The sequence below is a fragment of the Larus michahellis genome, chromosome 2 (assembly GCF_964199755.1).
Source record: "Larus michahellis chromosome 2, bLarMic1.1, whole genome shotgun sequence".
NCBI lineage: Eukaryota > Metazoa > Chordata > Aves > Charadriiformes > Laridae > Larus > Larus michahellis.
Genome location: NC_133897.1, coordinates 10670970 through 10695864, shown reverse-complemented (window position 1 = coordinate 10695864; position 24895 = coordinate 10670970). Strand labels below are relative to the sequence as shown.

Sequence of the window (24895 nt, the reverse complement as noted above, 5' to 3'; positions counted from 1 at the left end):
TCGCGGGTGCATCCCGTCAGGGCCCATGGATTTATGAATGTCCAGCTTGGCCAAGTGGTCTCTGACCCCATCCTCCTCAACTAAGGGAAAATCTTCCTCTCTCCAGACCTTCCCCCTTGCCTCCAGGGTACGGGATGCGTGAGGGACGGCTTTATCAGTGAAGACCGAAGAAAAGAAGGCATTCAGTAACTCAGCCTTCTCTGTGTCTTCCACCACTAGGGCACCCGTCTCATTCATCAGTGGACCTATATTTTCCCTAGTTTTCCTTTTTCTGTTGATATACTGGAAAAATCTCTTCTTGTTCTCTTTAACTGCAGTGGCCAAGGTGAGTTCTGATTGAGCTTTGGCCCTTCTAATCTTCCCCCTGCATAGCTTTGTTATATCTTGATAATCCTCATAAGTTGCTAAGCCCCTTTTCCAGAGAATGTAAGCCTTCCTTTTTTTCCTGAGGTCCAGCCAAAGCTCTCTATTTAGCCAGGCTGGCCTTCTTCCCCATCGGCTCGTCTTTCGGGACATGGGGATGGCCTTCTCCTGTGCTTCTAAGAGCACCTGCTTGAAGTATGACCAGCATACACTTATTATAAGCATTTTATAACTATTTTATCATCATCTAATCTAAAAGATAAAAGGAAAAATAAAATCAATATACACAGCTACCTGAAGGCACCTGTAAATACAGGCTGATGTTCTTTTGAGACTTTTTTACTGGCCACCATTTTATGCAGCAGATACAACAGTCGAAGTCTAGGCTGGCATCACGGCGTTAGATAGCTCTTTATCAACAGCTAAAGCTATTTGGGGTTGGAAGATAAAAGTTGATGGCATAGCTCCCCTAATTAGCAGGTCTAATGTGCAAATTATTAAGTACCTTTTTCAACTTCTGGTGAATGCACTTTGACAATAGTTTAATGGGATCTAAAAGCACATTACAGGATTGGGATCAATACGCTGATAATAGAATTTCTACCTTATATTACTGACAGAGGCAATAGAGCCCCTTTTGAATGTGTCTTTCATTGCAGATAATGCTTTTGTGCCACAATTGCTGGATGGACACTGTCATGAGGATAGCTATTTACAATGATAGATTTATGATGCATTTCTTGGGCACTAATTTATTAGAGGCTAAAGTGGTTGTTTAGCTGAAAACTAGTGATAATGTACATTCAACATAAGGAGTGCAAATTAAGCTCTTTCCCAAAGTGAATTAGCCTTACCTTGACACAATTAATTAGCATGCAATGGTTACACGAGTCAAATACCAGACAAAATGTATTTATCCGTATGAGGTCTATTAAGATAATGAAATTAAATATAAAAAGTAACTTATTGCATTAAAACACAGAAGACAGTGACGAGAACCAATTAGTTCTGTTGAACTACAATAACATGCAGTCTCATTAAAAGATGGTTAATGCTTCACGCGTATAGTGTTCTCTAAGTATAAACATAGCAATACAGTATTAGAATATTGAATTTAACTTACATTTCATTTAGTTGCTCAGAAACTCACTATTATAGTTAATCTTCCTTTTAAAGTTATGCCAAATAATTAAAAATCAAGTCTTGATAATACTACCCATAGCCCTCAGAGAATTTTAACGAACAAATTAGGCTTCTCTGCAAGAACGCACCTTTTACAAGCTTTTGTTGCAGTAGGTAGAGCTGGACACATCTCTAACTTGGATCCCCTTGTATGCTATTTCTGAGCTTTTTCTCTTTTCTATGTCCTTCTACCTTACATGTTCAGGTAGGTTCTAACTTGTGTGGCTTATTTTTGAGGACCTACAGAGTAGATGTATAACGTGTGGAAACCATAAGCTCTCCAGAAAATATTCGCTACTTCTCATTTTTAAATAGAGACTAAACTGCATTTGTATTAGCTACAATCAACAAAACTATTACTTTAAGTTCATTTAAATGAGTGGCTCTAGAATACAAACAACAGACTCCCCCCCCCCCCCGGCCCGCACCCCCCCCAGGAAAATCCTAGGTTATATTGGAAACTGTCATCTTGTGTGTTTTGCAACCCACTAACCAAATAAATGGACACTGTAGAACTCAATTCAGTATCAGTGACTTAACAGCACATGCTAGAGCAGAGCAGGCGCTCAACTGTACAATACTGTACAACAGAGTAGACACCCTAAGAACAGGCTTTCTGATACATCTGTACCACATGCCTTTATTTCAACTTTTTGAGTGTTTTTCTAACAGTGCAGGTCAGAAGTTTTCATACAGGGAGTGTAACCCAAGGGAAAAAAAATGGCATACGGCGTATGTTTAATATGAAACATTACTTATATCAGGCAATTGTTGACTCTGCCCTTCAGTATGATTCAGGAACCCAAATCTGAGGACACTATTATAAAACTGTGATGCAATCCAGGTTTTAGGATTTTCTAAAATGACAGGAAATGGATGACAGAGGAGTAACGATAAAGTCCAAGCCTGATGCTGTTAAAGCGGAAGTCTTGTACATCAAATTTGCTATGATTTAAGCAGCAGTAGAGAACTCAACCTAACAGTTTCCAGGACTCGCTGCTGCATCTCAGTGGTGCTGCTGCTTCTGAGAGATGTGCACAGTCCCAGGCTTCCCCGACCAACACGCACAGCCAAGAGAACTGCTTACCCGCTTTTATAGCCTCTGCTTCTTCCACAAGAAACAAGGCTGAATGAGGATGCTGCTGCATGTCACAATGTTGTCAGGTCTACCTTTTTGATCCAATTATTAAACAAATACCATAATCAAGTATAAGTAGGCCATGAGTAGTGCCCAATTTTAAATCCTCCAAAATGAAAGAGGAAGCACGACAAGACTTCAACTAAGGAGATTAACTGTATTAGCAAATAAAGGCACACTTTTGAAGCTCTGGCGATGTTGATTTTCTACAAAGAGCACAAGTGATCTTTAGTACTGACAACAGAGCAAATAAAAGCCATAATTTAATTACAAGTACAATCACGTTAAAAACTCGTATTAAGGACCTAACTGTCACAATTTTTAGAAGCACTGAACACCCATTTCTCCCACCTGACTCACCTGGTGTCTCAGCCCCTCAAAAAAAAAAAAAGGGGGGGGGAGGAGGGATTTAAGAAAAAAAAAAAATTAAGATCTAACTTCAGGCCCTCTACTTTGAAAATTACAGCTAATGGAGACAACACTTATCTCACAATAAAGGGTCATTATTATTTAAAAACATTCTGATTTCTAACTCTGATTCCAAAATCAGCCAGTACTTCTATAGTTTACATATCATCTAACTTTTGCAATTATTTGAAGTGCAATCAAAGAAACAACATAAAATATTTTGTTCAAGAAATTATCTTGGGCAATAGAACTTTTAATGTATGACTCTTAGAAATAATCACTACAGTTTACTGCTTAAAAGATCAGAGCTTTAAGTCATCATCAAAAGTTATTTTTTTTAAGTATGCAATTAGTTATTGTCTACTTCAAATATTGAGTCAGCATCCCTGTGATGCCTCACAGCACCTTTAACAGTTGTTTCCCATCACTTTCAAATTAAAAAATGAGTTAGTAAGGGTAGTAACGATTCATCAGTCATACATAAAAGAAAAAAAAGCAAAAGCCATTCTTACCTGTGCTTCCCCAAGGTCATTATTTACCACAGTGAAGTTTAGTCCAAGTTCTTCCACATCTCCTTCATAGCTCTTCAGAAAAAGCAGATTTTTGTACATTTCTGGATCCAGTGAAGCTAAATGATGGATGTCAACATCAGCACTTGTCCCCAGTAATTTTGAGAGGAAAAAACTAGCAAATGGCAGCTCGACCAGCATATTTTCGTAGAGAGCCTGAAAAACAAAGCAATTAAAAGCACATTAGATTTTATTGTTGTACATGCAGGAATTCTGAAGGCTATTGTGTTTTTCCCAACTTTTTGGTAATTTCTTTTTAATTTGGTGCCTGAATAGGATCTTCTCATATAGCAACAGCCCACGTATTGCATGAATTTAAAAATATTCATCAAGTTTGAAATTCAGATATTCTTGTTAAATAGCAAGCTCCCAAATTTTACAAATTAAGTAAAATCTTGGTGATTTTAAAAGGTAATGTCATTGGTCATCTGTCATTAATCTTCTTGTCCGAAGTACGATAGCAAAGAGGAAGTACATCATTGCATAGATTGGCAAGAAAAGCAAAGTTTGCTAAAGGATAATGCAACTGCATCAAGAACGTCTTCCAAAAAAAAGTTAGCATCCCTACCTCCATTAGCATCGCCACAAGCAATACTTCTCCATTCGTATCAATTGCTACATGTAAAACAGTCTGCCCCTTAAAAATAACTATGTAAAACCAGTACCTTTTAAACGAATCCAAACAAACTATTTCTCTTGCATGTCATGCAGATTCATTACTGCATACTTTTGGTGAATTCTACTGTTTAATGAATCATCAGACCATCCTAATTTCCAAGCCAAGAGCTTACCAGCTATGACTGTATCATATGTTCAGTCTTTCCTATACCTAACGCTGTTACACACCTGTCGAAAGATTACTGAACCAAAAGTGAGCCTGACCCGAATATACAGCACTCATAAAAAAAAAAAAAAGTATTTTTACTGAGTTCCCTCAAGATTTTTCAAAAAATGCAGAAAACTCCAGCAATACCACTCTCAGTTGATCTACTGTACGACCACATTTCAATGTAACACAAAGCAACTTTGTGTATTTTTCATACAATAAGTAACAACTTCTTGTTGATTGAAAAAAAAAAATTACTTATGGTGGCTCTCAAAAGGAGAGATGGAAACTTCAGAACTAGAAAGCATGACATCATTTAGAGAAAGCCTACATGAATAAAGGAAAAATAAAAGACTGTTGCTTTTAAAGAAAACGTGCTGTTTGTTTGCCACATCAGCATCTCTAACAATGACAACCAAGTCTTTATGGTATCATCAATATCACTGCCAAGCTGATCAGAAAAGGCATCATCAACACAACGTTATTGTTTGTTCTCTTTTTACTCTTTAAGAGCAGTGTTTTGGCATTACTTAATTCCTCCATAATCTGCTGCAAACTTAGAAAAGGAAGCACAATGAGAAGAAAAAAAAAAAAGAAAAAAAAAAGGAAGAAATGTAGCTGTAATCACTCAATGATATTCCAACAAAGACACTAAGAAAAATATACACAATTCCTTAAACTTCTGAAAGACCATTTCTATGAAGTGAGTTAAACCTTGCAGAAAGAATTGAGAATAACGAGTTCAAAGCCAAAGGGTGCATTATATTTAGAGCTGTATGATTTATTCAAGGTGTAGAAGTCGAAATCCTCATTTGTATAGTTGACTTTAAAAGCAAACTAGAGGGATAAATCATTAATTTGCAATGTATAAGGTCAGTGTTTGCTGTTCCTGCATTAGTAACAATAAAGCCATTGTAATTCCTTAAATATATCAAAGCTACCCGAATTTAAAATGGAATTCCATCTATGACTCATAAAATGTAAATGTAGAGGTGTAATTTTTTACACAAGGCAGGTTTAAGCCTTTAGAGCATTTAATATACAAGGACTAATAAATGATAGCACTAAAAACTATGATCACATCAGCTAAATGGATTATAAATTAAATTTCCATAATGTATGCAACTGAAATACAAATGTAGACATAAATCAAGGTATTTTCTAAACACAGGTTAATTACACAAATTCAAAACCTGTCTATTTTTTATGCAAAATAATCCACTTAGCATTTTTCAAACTGGTCTTAAGTCTTAGCCACTTGCAACACTTGATCCCAGAAGCCTATCAATAATTCCTTGTCAGGGAAAAACAGCAATAGGTATATTGAAGAAACTTGTATGTTATTTTTCAAGTGTCTGTCTTTTATGAGTGTTTATTGCTAGAAATTGTGCCAAAATGATTTGAAATAAAAAGGATTAATTATAGTAGAAGCTTTTTAATATAAGTGAGTGCAGCTGCAATGCAATTAATGCAAATTGTGACGCTATCAGGAAAATAAATGTGAACAACATCACTGGCTATTTCTGTTTGCTGCCAAATAACTTCAGTAATTTACTACATTAAGAATCAATAAAAAAATAATGCATTTCAAATGCATCACTATTAATCTTCAGGTAGTTCCAAAGTGAACATTTATAACTTCATCTAAAAACTATATAAAGCATTTTTAAATAAACTAAATTGTGCAACTTGAGAATAACTTTAATTATTCTTTCCTCTCTCAGCTAAGTGATTGCAGTATTAAAGTATTTTTGGAAACAGACAAACAGTAGTGGTTTAATTAGTTTGAAAGTCAAGCTGTCCTAATGAATGAAAAAAATGCACTCAAACTGTGGTAAATAAAATAATTATAAACTTTTTGTTTCAAAGATGTGAATTACACCGTTACAGCTCCAGCACTGTGCAGAGATGCTGAGAAACGCTGTGTACAATTGAATATGACTAAATAAACTGAAACTTTATTTTTCAGTCTCCATCTAACTGCCCTGTCCCTAACTTCTCAGTCAGCACAAGCTGCCTGTTGCTGCCACCCATTCCTGCCAGAGCAACGACACTGATCAGCTTGCTCATTCAACTGGGTTTGTTTGCCAAGTAGAGGAGTCGTATAGCGGAGGTTGCACGAGCACTGCAACGTGATGAATAAGGTTCAAAATTTGCAGATTATTTGTGTTGTGCTTAGTTTGGGGTGTTGGGTTGGAGTGGGTGCTGGTGGACATAGCACGGACACTGAAGTTGAGCTTGCTTTCAAATCCAAGTCAGATGCAGCTCACGGCTATGGCTGAAACCAGGTAGGACCCGCAAGACCATCTGTTTCAATGGAAGCACAGCCTTAGAGCAGTGAGTTTTCCATGGAAGTCCACACTGACGGGTATTTTTCTTACTGCAGCTAATCTAATGGCCAAAAGGGAAGATTCGCTCCTCTCTATTCCCTTAGTGAAGTGTCTTGGGGAGCTATAAGTAACCCAATTTTAAGCTTAGTTTTCTGCCCATTGAACTCTCTGAACTGTCCTTCTGCAACAGCAACGTAAAGGAGGCAGGAGCCAGCACCACTGAGAGGCAAGGGAATGCTGACCCCCTCTTACAGAGGTAACCAGCTGTCAGATTAATTAGCTGCAATATGAAGCTGCACCGTTAGAATATACTTATATATGTACTTTAATACAATATAAGGTCATGCTCTCTGCACAGAGGTGGTCCTCTTTTTTGCTCCAGCAGACAGCAAACAACTTTGATGGAAGAAGCTGGCTTGCCCTTGGAGGGAGGTAACTTCTGTTTGACTGTAAGTCAGAAGTTCCTGTTCACACACTGCTTCAAGAGATCAAAGCCAGCAAGCTTAACCAATATATTTTTTTAAAACTAATCTCCTTCAAACTTGAAGTACTCTCCCCCTTTGGCAAGTTTCCTTTAACTCTTACGGTCATCCTATGGGACCGATGCCATTCTATGATGAATTCTGAGAGTTCACGTTCCCAACTTTGCTATCTAACGAGCCCCTGACTTGACTATATTGCCTCTGTCCTGAAGTCCCATAAACTGCAATTGACATAAAGCAAAAAGTCCATGCAGAAAGTCATGAAAGGAGCACCTGATGGTCAAATATGACATTAGAATTCTAGCTTCTAACATTTAGATGGGGGAGAACAAACACCTTAACAGAGCCTCCTTGAAAGCCTGGGAGTATTAGAATTCCACTTTCACCAAAGTGTAATTTGCAGATGGCAGCCTGGGGTGAGCGGCTGGTCTGAAGCAGAGACAGGGATGTCTACATCAAGGGCAGTCACACAAGCATCACAAGGGTGACAGGTTCCCAGTAGCTAAAAGGTTATTTCTGCTGAAAGGGCCACCCTGGGTTTCCCAGCGCTATTTCAAACTCTCTAGGGAAAGTTGTGACATCTCTAGATAACTATTAAAATAAGTTTAAAACTTCTGAAACAACTAAACAAAACAAAGCAAACAGATCCGGTTTTCAGTAACAGATTATTTTTGGTACTCTTCACCATAGTGTTTTCCTAGTTATCTCAAGATATCTTAGGTAAGAGCTCTTCAGGAAAAAAAGGCTTTGTGCCATGTTTTAAAACTGGACAAAATTTAAGCTAGTCTAGTCATTTTGGACAAATTAGTTATATATAGTAGAGGTTACAAGAGCATTACAACATGCTGAATAAGGTTCAAATTGTATAAACAAATTCACAGATGAACCAACTAAACTTCCCTGACTGTGAGGCAGCTTTAGTGCCTTTACTTACACTTTCAGGTCTAGAATTAATTATCTCATTTATTATTTCAACTAAAATCTTTCTTAAGAAAAATAATTAATCAGCCATTGCTCCTACTTTCCATTAATCCTTTACAACCCAGAACTGTATTTTAAAACCTAAACAATGCTAAAGTCATACCCCTAGAAAGACACATGGCTTATGGGCCAAGGCAGTAAATGACTGGGTTTAAATTCAGTTATTTCCCTAATCAGCCCCCAAGACCATAACCCTTTCTATTTCAGTCATTTTAAACAGTTACTATTAAATAATACTTAGCACTTACAGAGTGCAATAGATCTTCAAAGCTGTACAGAACCATTAATAAAAATGATAGAAAAATAGCAAAACCATTAGAACTTCCTTCTACCTTATTATTTATATCCTTGAAATAACTCATCACACTCACAAAGCTTTTGGAGCCAGCAAAGCCTTTTCTACCCTAATGAAAAGGATAAAACTAAAAATATAAGTTACATTAAAATTAACATGTACTCGTATTTTTGAGGCATTTTTTAAGCTAGCATTTGGTAATTTTAAGATAAAATAATTTCTTACAGATATACTTAATAATGTGCTTTAAAGTGAGGAAAACCAAATTGACAATGTTCCTAATACCAATATGATAAAATAAAACTAATTCTATCAGGTGGGTGTTGCAATGCAGTACGTCTGCTACCTGGTAGCTTTAAGTCACTGTTTCTCAGTTCCCTCAGTTCTACAAAAGCAGAGACCTCTAGATGCATTCCTATCACCATAGTAATGGGAAGTCTCGTACAACAGCTTCCCTATATGACTGCAAAAATTCATGGTGCGCTTTCTGTTCAAATACTGGATGCCATTTCTGTCTTTTAAAAAAGTAGGAATCCGGAATTCCACAGCTAGATGCCTGCAATTAGACTACTGAGAGCGCTTTATTAATACTCCTTGTGGAAGTGCTAGTATCCTCCAAGTTAAATTTTTTTTTATTCTTTTTTTTCTTTTCAGAAAAAAGAAAGCCTTTTGTAAATTGGTTTTACTTCTGATTTCCCACTCACTGGGAATTTGAAGGGCAGTATGTACAAGTTCATAGAAATTTGGAGATTTGGGGTAGGAAGGCTCAGATGCGAAGGGCCTGCGCCTGTCAAATCTGGCGCAGTCAGTGCAAATACTTGAACTGGCTGCAAGCGTGAGATAAGCACAAAACGAACTCATGACTGACTTGTGAACACATCACCATAAAAATGTAGGGATCCATCTCCAAAGACTCCATTGGAGCATATCAAGTATAATGACCTTGAGTTAAATTTAAAAATGGAAAGTCATGCTAGTATTTTTACTCTAAGAACTCAGGACATACAGAATTTTGTTACAAGAATTTTTATTACAAAAACAGAGTGCTTCAGAAATGTTGCAGAAAACCACCATTCCATCCGCTTGGTACTTTCTTTCTGTTTTAATAGGAACAGTTATCTCTGTAACTTACACCATATAAGTGATATAAATCGCTGTCAATGTCATTTGGGAGGTTTTGAGGGGCAGGAGAGAGGGAAGGACTAGAGGTACCTGTGGATGCAACGGATAACAGATAGTTGTCATGCACTACTGAAGCTCCAGTAAAGGCTTAATAGATTTTTCTTGTCTCAAATTTAAACATAATTTAGTGAGAACTGAAGATAAAGGAGGACATCTCCTCCTTATTCTAATCTTCTGAAAAAACGAAACATTTACTACTATACAACTAACCTCTGGATATGCTTCTAAGATAAATCTGTATTTTAATAGCTGCGAAATTAGTCATTTTTGAAGACAGTTCAAATAGAATAAAGAATTTCAGTAAATATTCCAAACCTAATTGATTGAAATGGACGTAGGTGTTCCCAACTGTGAAAAAAGATCAGGATACCATTACCACACACTCTTAACTGTTTATTTATTCCCTGTCTAGGAACCTGATTTAGAGGCAATAAAATGCAATCAGTACACAAACCAGAAGCAGGAATCATCTGCTAATGGAACTTTTAATTGAGGAGTGACCACTGACATGAGGTAATTCTTTCCATGCAGAACTCCTTGCAGAGACCTCTATGCACTTTATCACGGTAAACAATCACTAACATATGCATTAAAGAAAATTTAAATACATTATGACCCAATAAATATCGCAATCCATCAATACACACTTTTCCTTCCTAAAGATTTAGAGTTAAAATACCACATTTCAGTAGTCTTTTAGTGGTAGACATATATTTACAGGGTTAGTACTAACATAGCTATTTGTAATCAAAAGATAATTGGTTATGTTAAATGAACCAGTACACAAAGGAATTGTCAGGCTGAATAACAGTGTCAGAAAATATATACAGATTAGTTTACATCTACATTCATAAATCTTGAAATAACTTCCATAAGGTATCAATTTCACTCTCTTATGATTGTGTTTCTGCACTCTAAGTGCATAATTAAAAGAGCACGCCACGTTACATAGTAAATTCCATTTTGATTCCATTTCAGATGATTCAGGATTTTCAGAGACAAACAGCTAACTTGCTTTTAAGCAAAACGCTGAGTCTACAAAATCATGTGCAGGGTAACTGATATTAATAAAACAAAAAAAATTATACAAATTACCTGCTCTTTGTATCAACATCAGTAATTCCATACCTACCTTTGTAGGTACTAGTAGTATCAATTGCGGCTGCAGCACAAATCAATTAAGAGTGCACTGATTTAGCCAAGCTAAAGTGGATCTTAATTAAATGGACAATAAGCAAAGGGAAAGGGTAGTCTAAAAATCAGAAGGGGAAAAAAAAAAAAAAGTCCAACAAAAAAAACCCTTCAACAGTCAGAGAACCAGGAAGAGCAGCAGCGCAATGCATGATGCACCAGCCTATCGAATAGTCGACTACACAAACCCCAGTTCTTCTCGTTGTAGCGTTTTCTTGCTTTGTTTTCTCTCTATAAGCTTTTGGTGCAAAAGGGGCACACAAATATGTTATCAGAAACATTTTGCTTGAAGGTTTTAACTCCGTATGTGCAGTTTATTAATGATTTAAGAGTTTAGGAACTGATCCAGATCTTGCTGTGAAAAGACTCCCACTAATTCAATCCACTTTAGATAAGGCCCCAGGATGATTAAGAACTACTTTAGTTTTTCTGCAAAATGGATACTGTAGACACCAGTAATCTTAGAATTGTACCTTCCAGCCAGGAATAATATCTCAAACAACAAATGATCTATCACAGCTCTATTCAAAGTTACAAACTGGAATGACAAGGCACACTCTCTAAGATATAGAAAAATAATCTAATCAATAATTAACGGTCACATATTCACTACTAGGGTAATAAAATTTGTATTTGTTCTACTATTACCTTGCTAATGTTTCATTTTACAACTTTTTTTGCAATTAAGTATGTTTAACAACATTTAGATGTGTGCACAGAGCAGTCTGTTATATGCACAGAGCAGTCTGTTATATTTTAAATCAGTACAGTAACGTACAAAAAGTCATATGAAAATAAACAACTTAAACCGTCATCAATAAAATATTCATAATAATATTATATAATATAATATTCAGTGTTTTCCAAGGACTACAGATTCTATTGCTTAAGAAAAGAGACTTAAAAATGTATTTCAAGGATAGTGTATAAGTGCTTCAGCAACATGAACGCATGACTCACTAGTGCTCTTCGATATGCTGGAATAAGAGAAGAGAAATGGAGATGGCTGAATTCCGTATAATCAAAAACGCTGAGTGTATTAGACAAAAATCTCTAGTGTCAGAAAGCCACTTTTTAAGGGTGCAAAGACAATCATTGCAAAACTTAATACATGCCAGAACTAGCAGGTTGACATCAAAAAGGAAGAAGAGGAAATAATAAAAGTTATCACTCTAATCTTTCTATGGACTTCCTGCCATATTCTTAAACTAATGCTAATATTTCATGAAATCTAAGTACATTATCATAAGAATTATCTACTTGAAGTCAAATAACTCCAAATGCAAAGAATATCTTTTTCCACAATGTCTGTCACATTAATAATAAATGCAAATGTTAGCTGGAAATGGAGACAGATAATATGGTATAAAAATCAGAGATAAGGTCTCAACATGGTGAAGTTCAGGTTTTAATTCTGTATCTGCTACTTTTCTACCGATCGCTGCTTTGGCTGAAATGGTTAACCATTGTTTCCCTCTTTCCAGATTTACAGCAGACCATTCAAGAATCGGCACAGAGAAAATCCTCACTTGAGATTCTCAGGTGTTGCTTCCAAACTTCCCTTCTCTGGCTACATTGCTCAACATTTTGGAGGCCTGCCAGGGTGACAACCTTTGTGGTGTTGTGAGCCAAGTCCACAACACTGCCAAAGCTGCAGCAGGAAGGTCCGCACGTGGAAAGATTGTTAGCGCTGAGAGAACTACTGCATGTGGTAAGGAAGCCTGGGACTCAAAGTCACTGCTGTGCTTCCAGTGGGGGAAACAGCAAGGGTCCAGTTTCAAGTCCCGGCAGCGGTGTGAGGCTGCTGCCAGAGCTGTGCAGCTTTTACTGAACCAAGCACCGAGCTTTTACTTTTAAGGAAGAGAAAGGAAAAAGCCTAAAAGCTACCAATGTTAAAATAATATTTACATTACAGAGTAAAGTCACTGAAAGTTGAGAAATGTAAACCTTGGAAGTGTTTGAGTAGCTGTTGTTTAAGCAAACTCACTTCTGCTTTTTTTAAAGCATGATTTCAGACAACATATGCAATTACATGATGACATGGTATTATCTCTACAAGATGTTTTGCTCATCAGTGATCAGTAGGAGTTGCATGGACAGCCATGCAGTTTGCATAGCATTTAGATTTCAATTTCTTCACTAACTACAAAAATACACCCCAAACAGTCAATTATTTATCTAGGGTTAAAATAATTTAGATACACCTTTTTTAAATCTAAGCTTTAAATTTTCAGATGTTTCTACTTCTGAACTGAGTAATCAACACAGAAGATGTCAAGCTGTTAGAAACTTCCCGAGAAGAAAAACTGAATTAGGTGTAAATCCTACGGTACTGAGAGTTAAATGTATTTGGATATTAGTATGAAATGGTTACCAAGAGACAGAGAATTTCTATAAATTATTATATTTTAATGTATTTGTTTTCTGATAACATGGAAACTTCTTACGTGAGAGTTTTTGGTAGCAGCACTCTTTACATACTGGTTTCCACAAATAAGAAATTGCTGTGGATGCCTGATTGCTTCCTTTGCATTATATCTATTTTGTTTACAAAGGGGCTTTTAATAATCCACTATTGCTCTCAAATAACCCTGTGCAAAGCATAAAATGGACACATTTTTGAAAATGGATGAGTGAGTATTCAATAACATAACCAAGATCACAATACTGGCAGGTTTTGAATAGTATGGTCGTGCCTTATCTTTCTGTTTAATTCATCAAGTCTCTAAATACACTCCTAAAAAGGTGTCTGTGCACCTGGGCAGGGGTAATTATTAAGTAACACTGTCAATTCTTACCTTATGTAAATACACTGCAAATACAGAAACAATTTATGCTTTCAAAATGTTAAATAATAGATCCTCTGATTTTAAAAAGACAAAACCAAAACTATACTTGTAGCACGCTATGGGAGATTAAACACATTTTGCAACTTCTGCCTTTATGCTAATATTTGAAATCCAATTACAGAAGGCAATGTGTTGTTCTGACAGAGGAAATTAAAGATTAAAAAATTACAATTTTTTTTTAAATAATGTTTCAAACTTCCCCTTGACAATTGAGCCCTGCCTCATTCCTAGGTAAACATTTGTGGAGTAACTTCCTCACAATACCACAGCAGTATTTGCTTCCCCACTCCAAAAATATATAGATGTAGAAAGAAAATGAAGCCTTGGATATGTAACATCGGTCGTAATTACACACTATTGTATTAGTACTGAATCCATCTCCCATTAAGAGCGGGAACATCCTTCAAAGATTATTTTCTTGAAATGGCTGATTTGAAATTTTCATTATTTAGTAAGTCTGGATATTGCAATAGCTAGGATGCATTAGCAGTGAATTTGCCTACAAAGTGGCAGTTTAATCTAAATCAACTCTAAAGAACAGCACTCTGTTTTGACAACTCGAGTTTGCCAACAACATCCTCTTAAACCGCTTCCAACTACACTAAAAGGACATCCAACTAGATGTTAAATCTCACTGCAAGTCAGCAGGATTTTAGCCTCCAAAATAATTCAGGCAGTAAAATGGGACTTTTACATCTTAAATACCTTCTGTTTTAGACAGCTGAGTAGCAATCAATACATTTTTTCTGAAGTGGAATTTGTATTCCAAACTTTGTTTCACAATTATTAGCAAAAATTATTTCAAGGGTTAGAAGGAAATAGCCTCAGTACTAAACCTGACCATAAAAGAAAACTGAATGTAATGGATGTTTGTAATGTTTTCCCTCTTTTTTTTTCTCCGCCCTACCTTCATTCTTCATCTAGCTCAACAGGTATTAGTCTTTGAACATTCACTCACAACACCAAAAATATCAAGCACTAAAACTCAAGAAAGATGCAAGATATAGGAAAACCGAAGCAGAATAAGTAAAAGTTAATTTGCATATGGCTCTTAAGTATGGTAAATGCTCATAGCAAATTTTAAATGCTAGCAAGTATTATATACCTCATGCAAATAGAAACTGTTTTTTTCTGAAAATGATGAAAATATCACTGCAGTCAAATTCCAGAAAGCTCCACGTTAAAAACCACCATAAGCAGAGCAGTTCTATTGGCTTCGATCAACTTAACTTCAAGCAAGAGGTTAAACACAGAAGTAGACATACGCGCGCTTTGCTTAACTGGCAAGTCAGGCTATCTCAAATTCTCTGTACTTCTCAAGTATGTAACTTATTAAAATGAACCAGAAATTTGTGTGATTTGAGGAAATAATGTTCAAATTCAACATCTGAAAGTTATTTTACCTCGATTCTAGAAAAATCACCATTTTTCCCCACCTACCCCAATCTAAAAAGAAAAAAACATTACTGAATAATTTCAGTACTGCTAAAGCTTTATATCATACAACACTGTTTTTACCTTTCCAAGCATTCTTCCAAGAAAGTAGTAATGTCGGGCGTAAGAGTCTCCAACAAGCATCTGTGCAGCAGGGTTAGGGTAAAGAAGTCCCTCATTGGTGGTCTTAAAAAATCCCTGATTAGGGTTAAATCCTGATTTAAGGAGTTCGTTCAGAAATTCTCTGAAAATTCCACCACCATCAATACCAGCTTCATCAAGACCATGCGCATTAAGTAAGTGAACACGAATGCGCTTTTTTAGGTCAGGTTCTGCAGAGAAAGGAGAGAGACAAACTCAAATACAACTATCTGCTTGAATTTTGTTTGGATAAAAACACATGTAACTACACATACAAACATACCTACACTAACTATATATAAAAAATTGAACTAGTAAATAGGACTGTAGCAAAAATATGTTACTAGAATTTTGAAATACTCAGTATGTTAAACTCACTTTATACAAAGGATCTTGCTTTCAGAGTCATCAAAAAAATCGAGTGGAAAAACATTGGATAGGGGAAGAAAAAGAAATCTTACAAAATATTTTAAAGAGGCCCAAGAATAATTGTAAAATTCTATTTATAGAAAATATTGTGAATGCAAGGTTCAGCTTTCTCCTGTCTGAAGGAACCGTCAACACACGCTGCATTCCCTTAGAGGGGCTGACTGTTAAAGCTACACCATTAAATAATACTCTTTGAAGTTGAACTCAGTATTTTTGACACTTTGGACTCACTGCTATGTCATGTAATTCCAGTGTGCAAGGTGTGGTAGAGATGGACACGTTCTGAAAGTAGGTATTCTGCTTGTTTCATAGAGTGCTGCTACCTGAGACATCAAGCAGTATTTGGTCCTTGAACTATGTATACGTAACAGAGAAGGAGGACCTTTTACCTCAGTTCACTGAAGGCTTCCAAAGATCTAACCAAATACACAGCTTTTAATTGAACCCTTGCACTGACTGCACTTGCGTCCCAGCAAAGCAACCAGTAATAAACCAGTAACAATAAAACCTTCTACTGCTTCCATGTGCTACAAATGCACACATTATGGATGGACAGCTGATGTCCATGGAAGAATCTTCAGCACTTTGTAGCAACATAATTTCTGCTGAACCACTGAGTGTCTTACTCGCACTCACCCATTAGCAAACGCCTCTACATCTACTAGTAACCTCCCATTCACAGTCAGCTAGTTTAAAAAATTACTTATTAGTTATTCATTCAAGTGAAATGCTCTTCTGCACCAAAATTCTACTGGCTGGAAATACAGGATGGCCATTTTTAGCCACAGGTGCTGCAATAGGTCACCATTCAAAACATGAAAACAGAATACGCTTCCAGTGGCAAGAGAGACTCTCAAGCATACCAACATGCTTTGTCTGGAAATTCCCGAGATATTGAGCATTAGAGTTAAAACTTTTATATATGGAAAATGTTGCTTTAATGCTTTTGGAAGCCTTACGAAGAAAATCAGTTATTTGTATCTTCCTCTGTGTACTGCCAACCAGATTCATAGCAAGGAGGGAAAAATGGTCCTAAAACAAATTCACATGTCAAAACAGGTGACCAGGTAGAGGTGGACCCCAAGTTAGTGCAACCTCTGAAAAGAAGAGCTCAATTTTATAACTCAAACAGCAAGAATGAAACTAAGCTGTTACTGGAGTCCACTGGAGGCTATTATGGAATATGAAAATTCCAATCACAGGAAAAAAAATAATTCAGAAATGTTTGCACATTATTAAGCATATGACAACCAAATAAAAATATAAACCCACAAGAACCAACCTAGTACATTTCTGCTATTCCAAGCTTGTTTTCTTAATGATGTCAGTTAAGGTACTATGGAAACATTAACTTTGAACAGCTCACTTCTCAGAGAATGTATACATGGTGTGTCATGCACACATGCAGAAAAACAGATTTTCGGACTTCAATGGCCAACTACCACTATGGCTTCTCTGTACCTGTAAACAAGACAGAAATCTTCACCTAGAGATTACTCCACGTCCATTGCTTGCTATAAGCTTATTTGATACTCCCTTGTCACTGTTTTATGAGTAATTTTCTTCCTAAGGAAGACATGTCACCACTGCTGCACGTGTCACCATTGCACCTTATGCAAACTGGCTTCTGTAACCTCCCAGCTGTGGTGATAACAGCTTTTTCTCATATGCCATGTGCTTCAGTCGCCTGTATCATCTTGGCAGCCTTCTAGAGGACACATTCTTGTATGTTAATGTCTTTTTTTTTTTGTACTGGGAAGCCCACAGCTGGACACAGTTAACTGGTGCTGAAACTGTGAGCTACGTTCTTGCTAATACAGCCCAGTATGCAGTTAGCTTTCATTTCATCAAGGGGAACTCTTTATTTGTCCAATGTGTTGTCCACTAAGCAGCCCAGAGTCCTTTACTGAAAACAGCTTTCTAGCCAGTCAGTGCTCAGTCTGTGCTGCCAGATGGAGTTATTACAGCCCAGGTAAAGGATTTTGCTTTGGTCTCTCCTAAACTTCATGAGGTTTCAGTAAGCCCTTTTCTTCAGCCTGTTAAGGGCCGTCTGAGCAGTAACCTGACCTTTCAGTATATTGACTATTCTCCTCAATTTCACATTGCCTGTGACCTCGCTAAAGGTGGTGTACATGCCAGTACCCCAGACTGTCAGACTGTAGATTAAGTTGAGGAAACACGCATTCTAAAACTGCTTTCGTAGTTTAATAAAACTACAGTAAGTCAAAATGTAGTCTTCACAGAAAATGTGTTTCTCATTTAAAGCTACCTTCTTATTAAACAAATAAGTTGACTTGCCTGTTACTTGACATTGCATTATTCCAAAGCTTAAACTGCAGTGTCTGAATTGTATTTTCATACATTTGGGGGAGAGAGAGGGGGAATGCAACAGACTCAATTTTTTCTATATTCCAATTCCATTTCATCTTTCTCTTTTTAAGAAATCAGTTAATGACTTATACTAAACTCAGTATGATGAAACTATTCCCAACCACTAGGAAAGAGGCTGAACAAGTCAACTGCACATATAATATCCAGATGATTATACAGTGACATCTCCTGATTAGCTTTTAAAACCTTCCAAAACCAGGAGAACGTAATTTGTACTTAATTTAAAATTATTCTGAATGTACCTCTTTTAGATAGTTACAGCTTTAAACACAGGTATTGAAATACAAAATCCTGTTTATATATAGAATAGTATCTTTAACATTACCAGAGTAAAGGAAATTAAGAAAAGGAGTGATCTCCAGTAATTTCATACTGCCCAAGAATACCAACACCTCTTCTTCCTCTGTAAACTAAGTAGTTCTCCAGGAGGGAAATTACATGGCACAGCACGTTAAGATTCACATGGCAAACCTCAAGTATTTGGCAAATATTCTTTTCATGTGCAAAAATACCTTATAACTAATAAGGACTTTATTTTGCCAGGTTTCACCTACATTGGAACTTTGGCTTCTAGAGCAGCTACTCTCACACAAATTCACATTAAAGGTATGATGTAAATCAATGTGGCAAATATATACTACTACGTACTATCACTACAAAGTGCACTGCATTATCTTTATCAGCCACACTGTACCTAGTAAATCTTGTGCAGTCTGGATATTTTTGTTGACATAGATTACCAAAGCAGGTAATATATAATAAACTACATAGATAAACATACAAAGTAGAGTTATTTGGACAAGTAAATGGGAAGAAAAGCCCCACAGAAGTAGGTTTAAACTAAGGAAGGGTGTGTTAAAGATAATGAGACTGCAATAATCAAAAAGAATGTGGATGAGCATTACTTTACGTAAAAACAAGGAAATTTAACTTTGTAAGAACTTTCACACCTCAGAGATTATATACTTTATCATCCTAGTCAAGTAAGGAAATACGTAACTATGTGGTAAGAATGGCTGAATGTTTTAAACAAGCGGATCAGAACTTAATTGTAAACCTACCATTTTCAGGAGAAAGTTTATCATAAGCATCTTCATAAATATAATTTCTTCTGATAGTCACATTAATTCCATCCAAAAATGGCCCATCTCCTTGAACTTCTTGTTTATCAGCATAGATCAGTCTTTGAAAAATCTGTTAAAATGAGCAAAAAAAGAAATCATATCATTGTGCAGACCTAAATATTCAATGAGAGATGGTTATTCACTACTATTACTATCCTTTGAGCTGCTTCTGGGCACTCACTTTCAAGTGATTTGTCTTCTCTCTCACTGAGCTGCGGGAACATAATACAGAGCCATATCCCAGGGGAGGGAAGGAGAGGGGACAGACATGCAAAAAACATTTTCCGTGCTAAGATATCATCCTCAGTTCTTTTTACATAGAGGGGCACATCTACAGACATTGTGTCAGTTATTCCAGTTTCCCCTCCCTAACTTTCACAGTTCTGCAACGCAAAGTATTCAAAAACAAAGGGAAAAGGTCACATGAGTATTTTGCGCACACAGAGGCAATCCTCAAAACTGCTAAGTCATTTTTTATAACACTTAGGAACACTCCCAGTAACAAGAAATTAGATATCAGTTCTCCTCTCAGGAGCAGCAAACAAATAATTCAAAGCAAAACAGTGGATAGCACTACCACGTTAAACAACCACAGCATCACACCAATTCAAAACAAGAATGCAGCTGAAGTACAAATCAAACTTCACACATTGTCCCTTTGCAAGTCTTCACAACAGGAACCTGTTACAGTTCACCTGAAGAGTAACTGTAGCTAATCATGTTTCTACACCAAGATGTAGCATGGGAGGGGGTTGCCTAAAGTACAACGCTGTTCAATATACCCTCAGTCCAGCGACTGTCTGTTTACTGCATCCTCTTGCATCTTTCCCATATTCAGTAAGCAGCCTAGCACATTTTCCAAGGGATGTAATCTCCCCATATCACAGACTGCTTTCTTAATCAGGAAGATTAAGTAAGAGTCTCCAGGGACATTTAAAAACAACAAATTTACCATGAAAGAGGAAAATCTGACAACAGCAGACAAAGCTAGAGTAAGGTCTCAAATCTACTGTTTCTATGGACAACTGTAGCTAGTGGAGGAAATAGTCTCCAAGGAGGAAGACTATAGGGTAGACAAAGCCAGATTCTTCCCTAGTGCACACAGGAGGAAGACAAGAGAAAACAGTCATAAACTGCAGAAGGAGAAATGCTGAATGAATCAAAAGAAAAATATCCATAATGAGAGCAATTAAGTATCGGAAGAGGTTACACGAAGAGTCTGCGAAATCTCCATCTTCGGAGATAGTCAAATCTCATCTGGACAAGTCCTTGCACATCCTGATCCAACTCTGAAGTTATTCCTGCATGAGGAAGGATGTGGACTCCAGAGGTCCCTTCTGACCTAAATTTTTCTACAGTTCTACAACATCAAGATGCATAGCCACAGATGCCTTCTTTTCATGTACAGGGCATGAGAACATGCTCACCACCATTCTCTTTCCTGAGGCATGGCTAAATACAGTGTATTAACTATTACTACAAAACAGTAGATGGAAATAATTGTTTGGAGGTATGTCTAATAGCAAAATTCTTCTTGATACAGAGTCTGGACTCCTACAGAATCCAATGCTCATGCATACGTTACTCCTGAAAATAAGAACCCTAACGCATAACTGAAGCACTTAAAATTACTTCAGACTAACACATAGAAAAGTAAGCAATGCTGATGGAAGTACACACGATAGGAATTAACATCACCATAGGCAAGCTGATGAAAGTATGGCTTAAGTAAGTGAGAATCAAGGCACTTGATAAAAATTGGATTCATTACCGCCCACAGGCAAATAGTAGACTGAAAGGTGCACACTAATGTGCCTTAAGGCTAAAGAGGATAACATCCCCCAGGGTCAGAAGGCTGAAGAGCCTACCAAGAAACTGGACTCAGTAATTGCTTAAGAGTATCTAGTACCTGGTAATTCAAGGTAAAAAAGTCTCATGAAGTCAGAAAATGAAAGGACACATGGAAACAGCACCGAGCTGTATTACCACATTAAATTACAGCATAATAGATGGCAACTGATTGAAAGAAAAAAAAGAAAAAACAAACACAAACCAAAACCAACAAGATGACCACAATAAGGTATATCTGCCTCTCTTACTTCAAGTTGTTTTACAGGGGCAGCAGGAGACTCCAAAAGGATGTTGAGACCCACTATTAAATAAAAAGGATCATACTTCGTCCAAAAAGCAGTATAAGAGGATCGCCTCTTTGAAGTAGAAAAGTTCAGTCTATAGCTTTATCCTTCTTTCCAAGCTCTCATCCAATTGTTATTTCAGTTTTTGTGGTAAAACCAAATAAGGCTTTATGAATTCCAGAAACTTAACATATATGCATCTCAACAAAACTTTAAGAAGTCCAGATGTTGTAGACAGTGACTAAATCATGACATAGAGACCCCTGCTTGAGCTCACTTCCAATTGTTTCCCTGTAATCCTAGTGCAATATTGCCATATGGTATTGAGATGTTTTGTTGGAACGCATGTTTCATAGAAGCTTGGAAAAAAACCACTCCTTTTCTACCAAAGCTGTCACTGTGTTTTTTGACAAATACTGATTTATTTTCCCTGTGGAACTATTCTTCATTCCCCTGATGGTGTCTTGCAACTTAAAAACTGCTCCCTGAATTGTCTTGGAAACATTAAGTAATTGATACTGTTGACAACAAAAGCAGTTCAGAAAAGAAACTGTGTGTAACAGAGTAATAGCTTTAAAAAAAAATATGATGCAAACTGGAATAGGGAACAGAACTAACAATTACATATTTAAAATTTAGAAAACATTCAAAAGCAAATCCAGTAATACAAGAATCTTGCAAGTTTTAAACCACATACTCTATTAAAGTTCAGCTACTCAGCTATGAATGCAGAAATTTAATCTCTAGGCGTTACTTTCCCCAAAATGGACATCCATCATCTCATTCTGAGTAAATCCACCCACTGCACAAAAGTCTCCAGTCTTGACCTTGCAATCTGTTTATTACAGATACACAACTAGTTAGTGCTCTGCTTACCACAAGAGGGTGCGATCATGTAGATCAATCATTGAATCAGGACTGCAGTTCATTATAAACATACAACTGCTCTCATATCTTCGAATACATGTTTCTAATTTTAATACAATTATTACAAAGGCTAATATAACTAGTAAAAGAAAAGAAAAGTAATTAACTTCAAATGTTCAGCTGACACGTGAGTACTGAACAGTACAGCCTGTCACATCCTTCTGTAGGGAAACAATCCGGTTTCTACTTAGCTAAGTCCTCTTTTTACACTTATTGAAAATAAAAAAACTAAAAAGCCAAATGCATATTAAATTAGAAATTAGGTACCTTTACTCTTTCTTCAAAAGGAACTACAAAAGGTAGCTCTGTCAGAATTGCAAGTTGCCGTTCTTCAGATACAGAAAGAGGTGCTGGTTCCAAACCCACTTAAAATAGAAATGACAATTTTAAAAATTTTTGAAAGAACATTTTTTTAAGCAGTTGTATAAAGTGACTCAATTTATTTTGCATAAACATACATCCATTAAAATAGATTATTTGCTTTAACAGTCACACAAAGCCTTACCTTTCTCTAAACATTAGTTTGTACGGGCAAACTGAAATACAAGTAGTGAAAACACATTGAAAACAAAACGTGTATAAAAATAAGTACTCCTGTATTTTTAATTTATTCAGAAGGGAAAAAAAAGTTATTTTCTTATAATTGACATTTTAATTTTTCAATTAAATACACAATATTCCCATCCCAGTGATCAAAATAGTTTAAAGGTATTGTGCTTTCAACTACAACACCTACAATCAAATCATTTTAGGCATAAAAACTAAGAATTAATGCAAATCTAATGAAACCAACAGAAAGATAACATTTATTTCAATGGGTTTTCTCTCCCAACAGCAAGGTCACAGTGATCACATTAAATCCCAGTCACTGCAGAAATAGTGAAAATAAAAATCAAGAAATTGTATAATGTGCTTCAGAAAAAAGTTCTTAAGAAATTAATTCAAGAAGCCAGAGCAGAGAGACTCAATCGTGTGCAGTTCCCAAGCTGCCACGAAGCTCCTTTGAACCTTCTTACACTCACAGAGGATGTTTTTAGGAAACAACTCAACTTCGGGTGACGCACAGTACAGGTGACAATCCTGCTCTAACTTCACGGGAAGAAACTCAGTTGCTGAGCATGTATCTGACTGTAAGTTAATTAACTGCAGCAAAAAAAAAAATGGTCTTGCTCACTGACTAGGCACTGTAGTTAAAGGTCCACCTAGCTTCAGTCTACAGAGGAAACAAAACCCACTACTCCTTAGTTGTTTAATTTTCATGTTTAATAACAATCTTCTCAAAAAAAGGCTCCAGAGTCTAGACTATTTATAGATCATATTACAAAACTGAAGTAAATGCTTCACGTTAATACCCATCTGGGAGTTTATGATGACTGTTTCAAGTTCTTCCTTTGGCTCCTACCTGTGGTGACTAGCATCTTGCTGCCTTTCTGCAACTCGACATCACTTCAATGTTGGTGGTGGTGGTTTTACCCCTCAAAGCACTTTAAGTAGGGATATGTTAAGCACCAATTTAACATGATGTGATCCAAAACATCACTATACTTGATGTATGTTCATCTGGGGCAGGTTTCAACATTGCAAGCCTTTGGAATTTCTGATAAAATGCTTATCTGTGACTACACTTAGTTTACTTAGTAAACATTTTTAATTAAAGTCAATGTATGCAGCCTATTAAGCTAAGGGTTAAAAGCATTTTAAATAAAAAGTGCATGTACAGCAAAGGTAAACTACTACATGACTTCGACAGTTCAATTATTCCAGTCAATTAGTCAATTTTATCTGCATTTCTCCATCACAGCTTCTTTCTTTAAAGAGAAATATGGGATGGAGTCATCAATACAGAGGGCATTTAGAATTCACGAGTCTGCCATTTAAGTAAATGAAAAAGCACAAATAAACATGACCATATGTGATTCAGCAGTACTTTCATGCTAATTGGCTTTAACCCATATGGAGTCAAGTGGGATTAAACAAGTCAGGTGCACATTGATACCTGCTTGTTTTCACACATTCGTGTTGACTGCACTTTTTTTATCCCAATTTCATATGAAAACAAGGTTTACATGAACACACTGCATCATCTTTCCTCACCATCTTGCCTCCAACACGCCTTTTGAGATAACCAGCAGAATTTTAACTGTGACAAATAGGAGATTCAAAAATACTAAGTTTTGTGAAAATTTTCAACTGGATAGAGAAGAGAAATTCCTTTAGTGACCTGATTCCAGAAACAGCAAGAGCAGCTCAGTTATCTGCTCTGTTCAGTATGTCAGCTTGTCTGACAGCCAGCCAGCCAAACGGGGGTATGTAGCTGCTCCGCACCAGCCCCAGCACGTGAATTCCTTATCTACCAACTGTCCAGACCAAGGCAGCTAATGAAACAGAGGGAACTGGTGCTATTACAGGAAAGAAGAAAAAGGAGAGAGCACAAGGTACTGTTATGCGTGAGGGGAAGGAGCCTAGTAGACTAGTAGCATGGGGGAGAATCTGGGAGTAGTAAATGTGGAACAGGTCT

The 24895-nt window shown here is 36.6% G+C and overlaps 1 protein-coding gene across 1 annotated transcript in view; it reads right to left on the bottom strand.

The window, feature by feature from the left end:
• The window catches only part of UBE3C (ubiquitin protein ligase E3C), a 79525-nt gene that overhangs the window by 15338 nt on the left and 39292 nt on the right, over window positions 1-24895 (bottom strand). Inside the window, exons 16-19 of the mRNA XM_074574136.1 lie at window positions 22645-22742; window positions 19253-19385; window positions 15315-15562; window positions 3604-3816 (exon numbers count right to left, since the gene is read on the bottom strand). Of these exons, the coding sequence (XP_074430237.1) occupies window positions 3604-3816; window positions 15315-15562; window positions 19253-19385; window positions 22645-22742 (692 nt within the window). The remainder of the gene's footprint in view (window positions 1-3603; window positions 3817-15314; window positions 15563-19252; window positions 19386-22644; window positions 22743-24895) is intronic.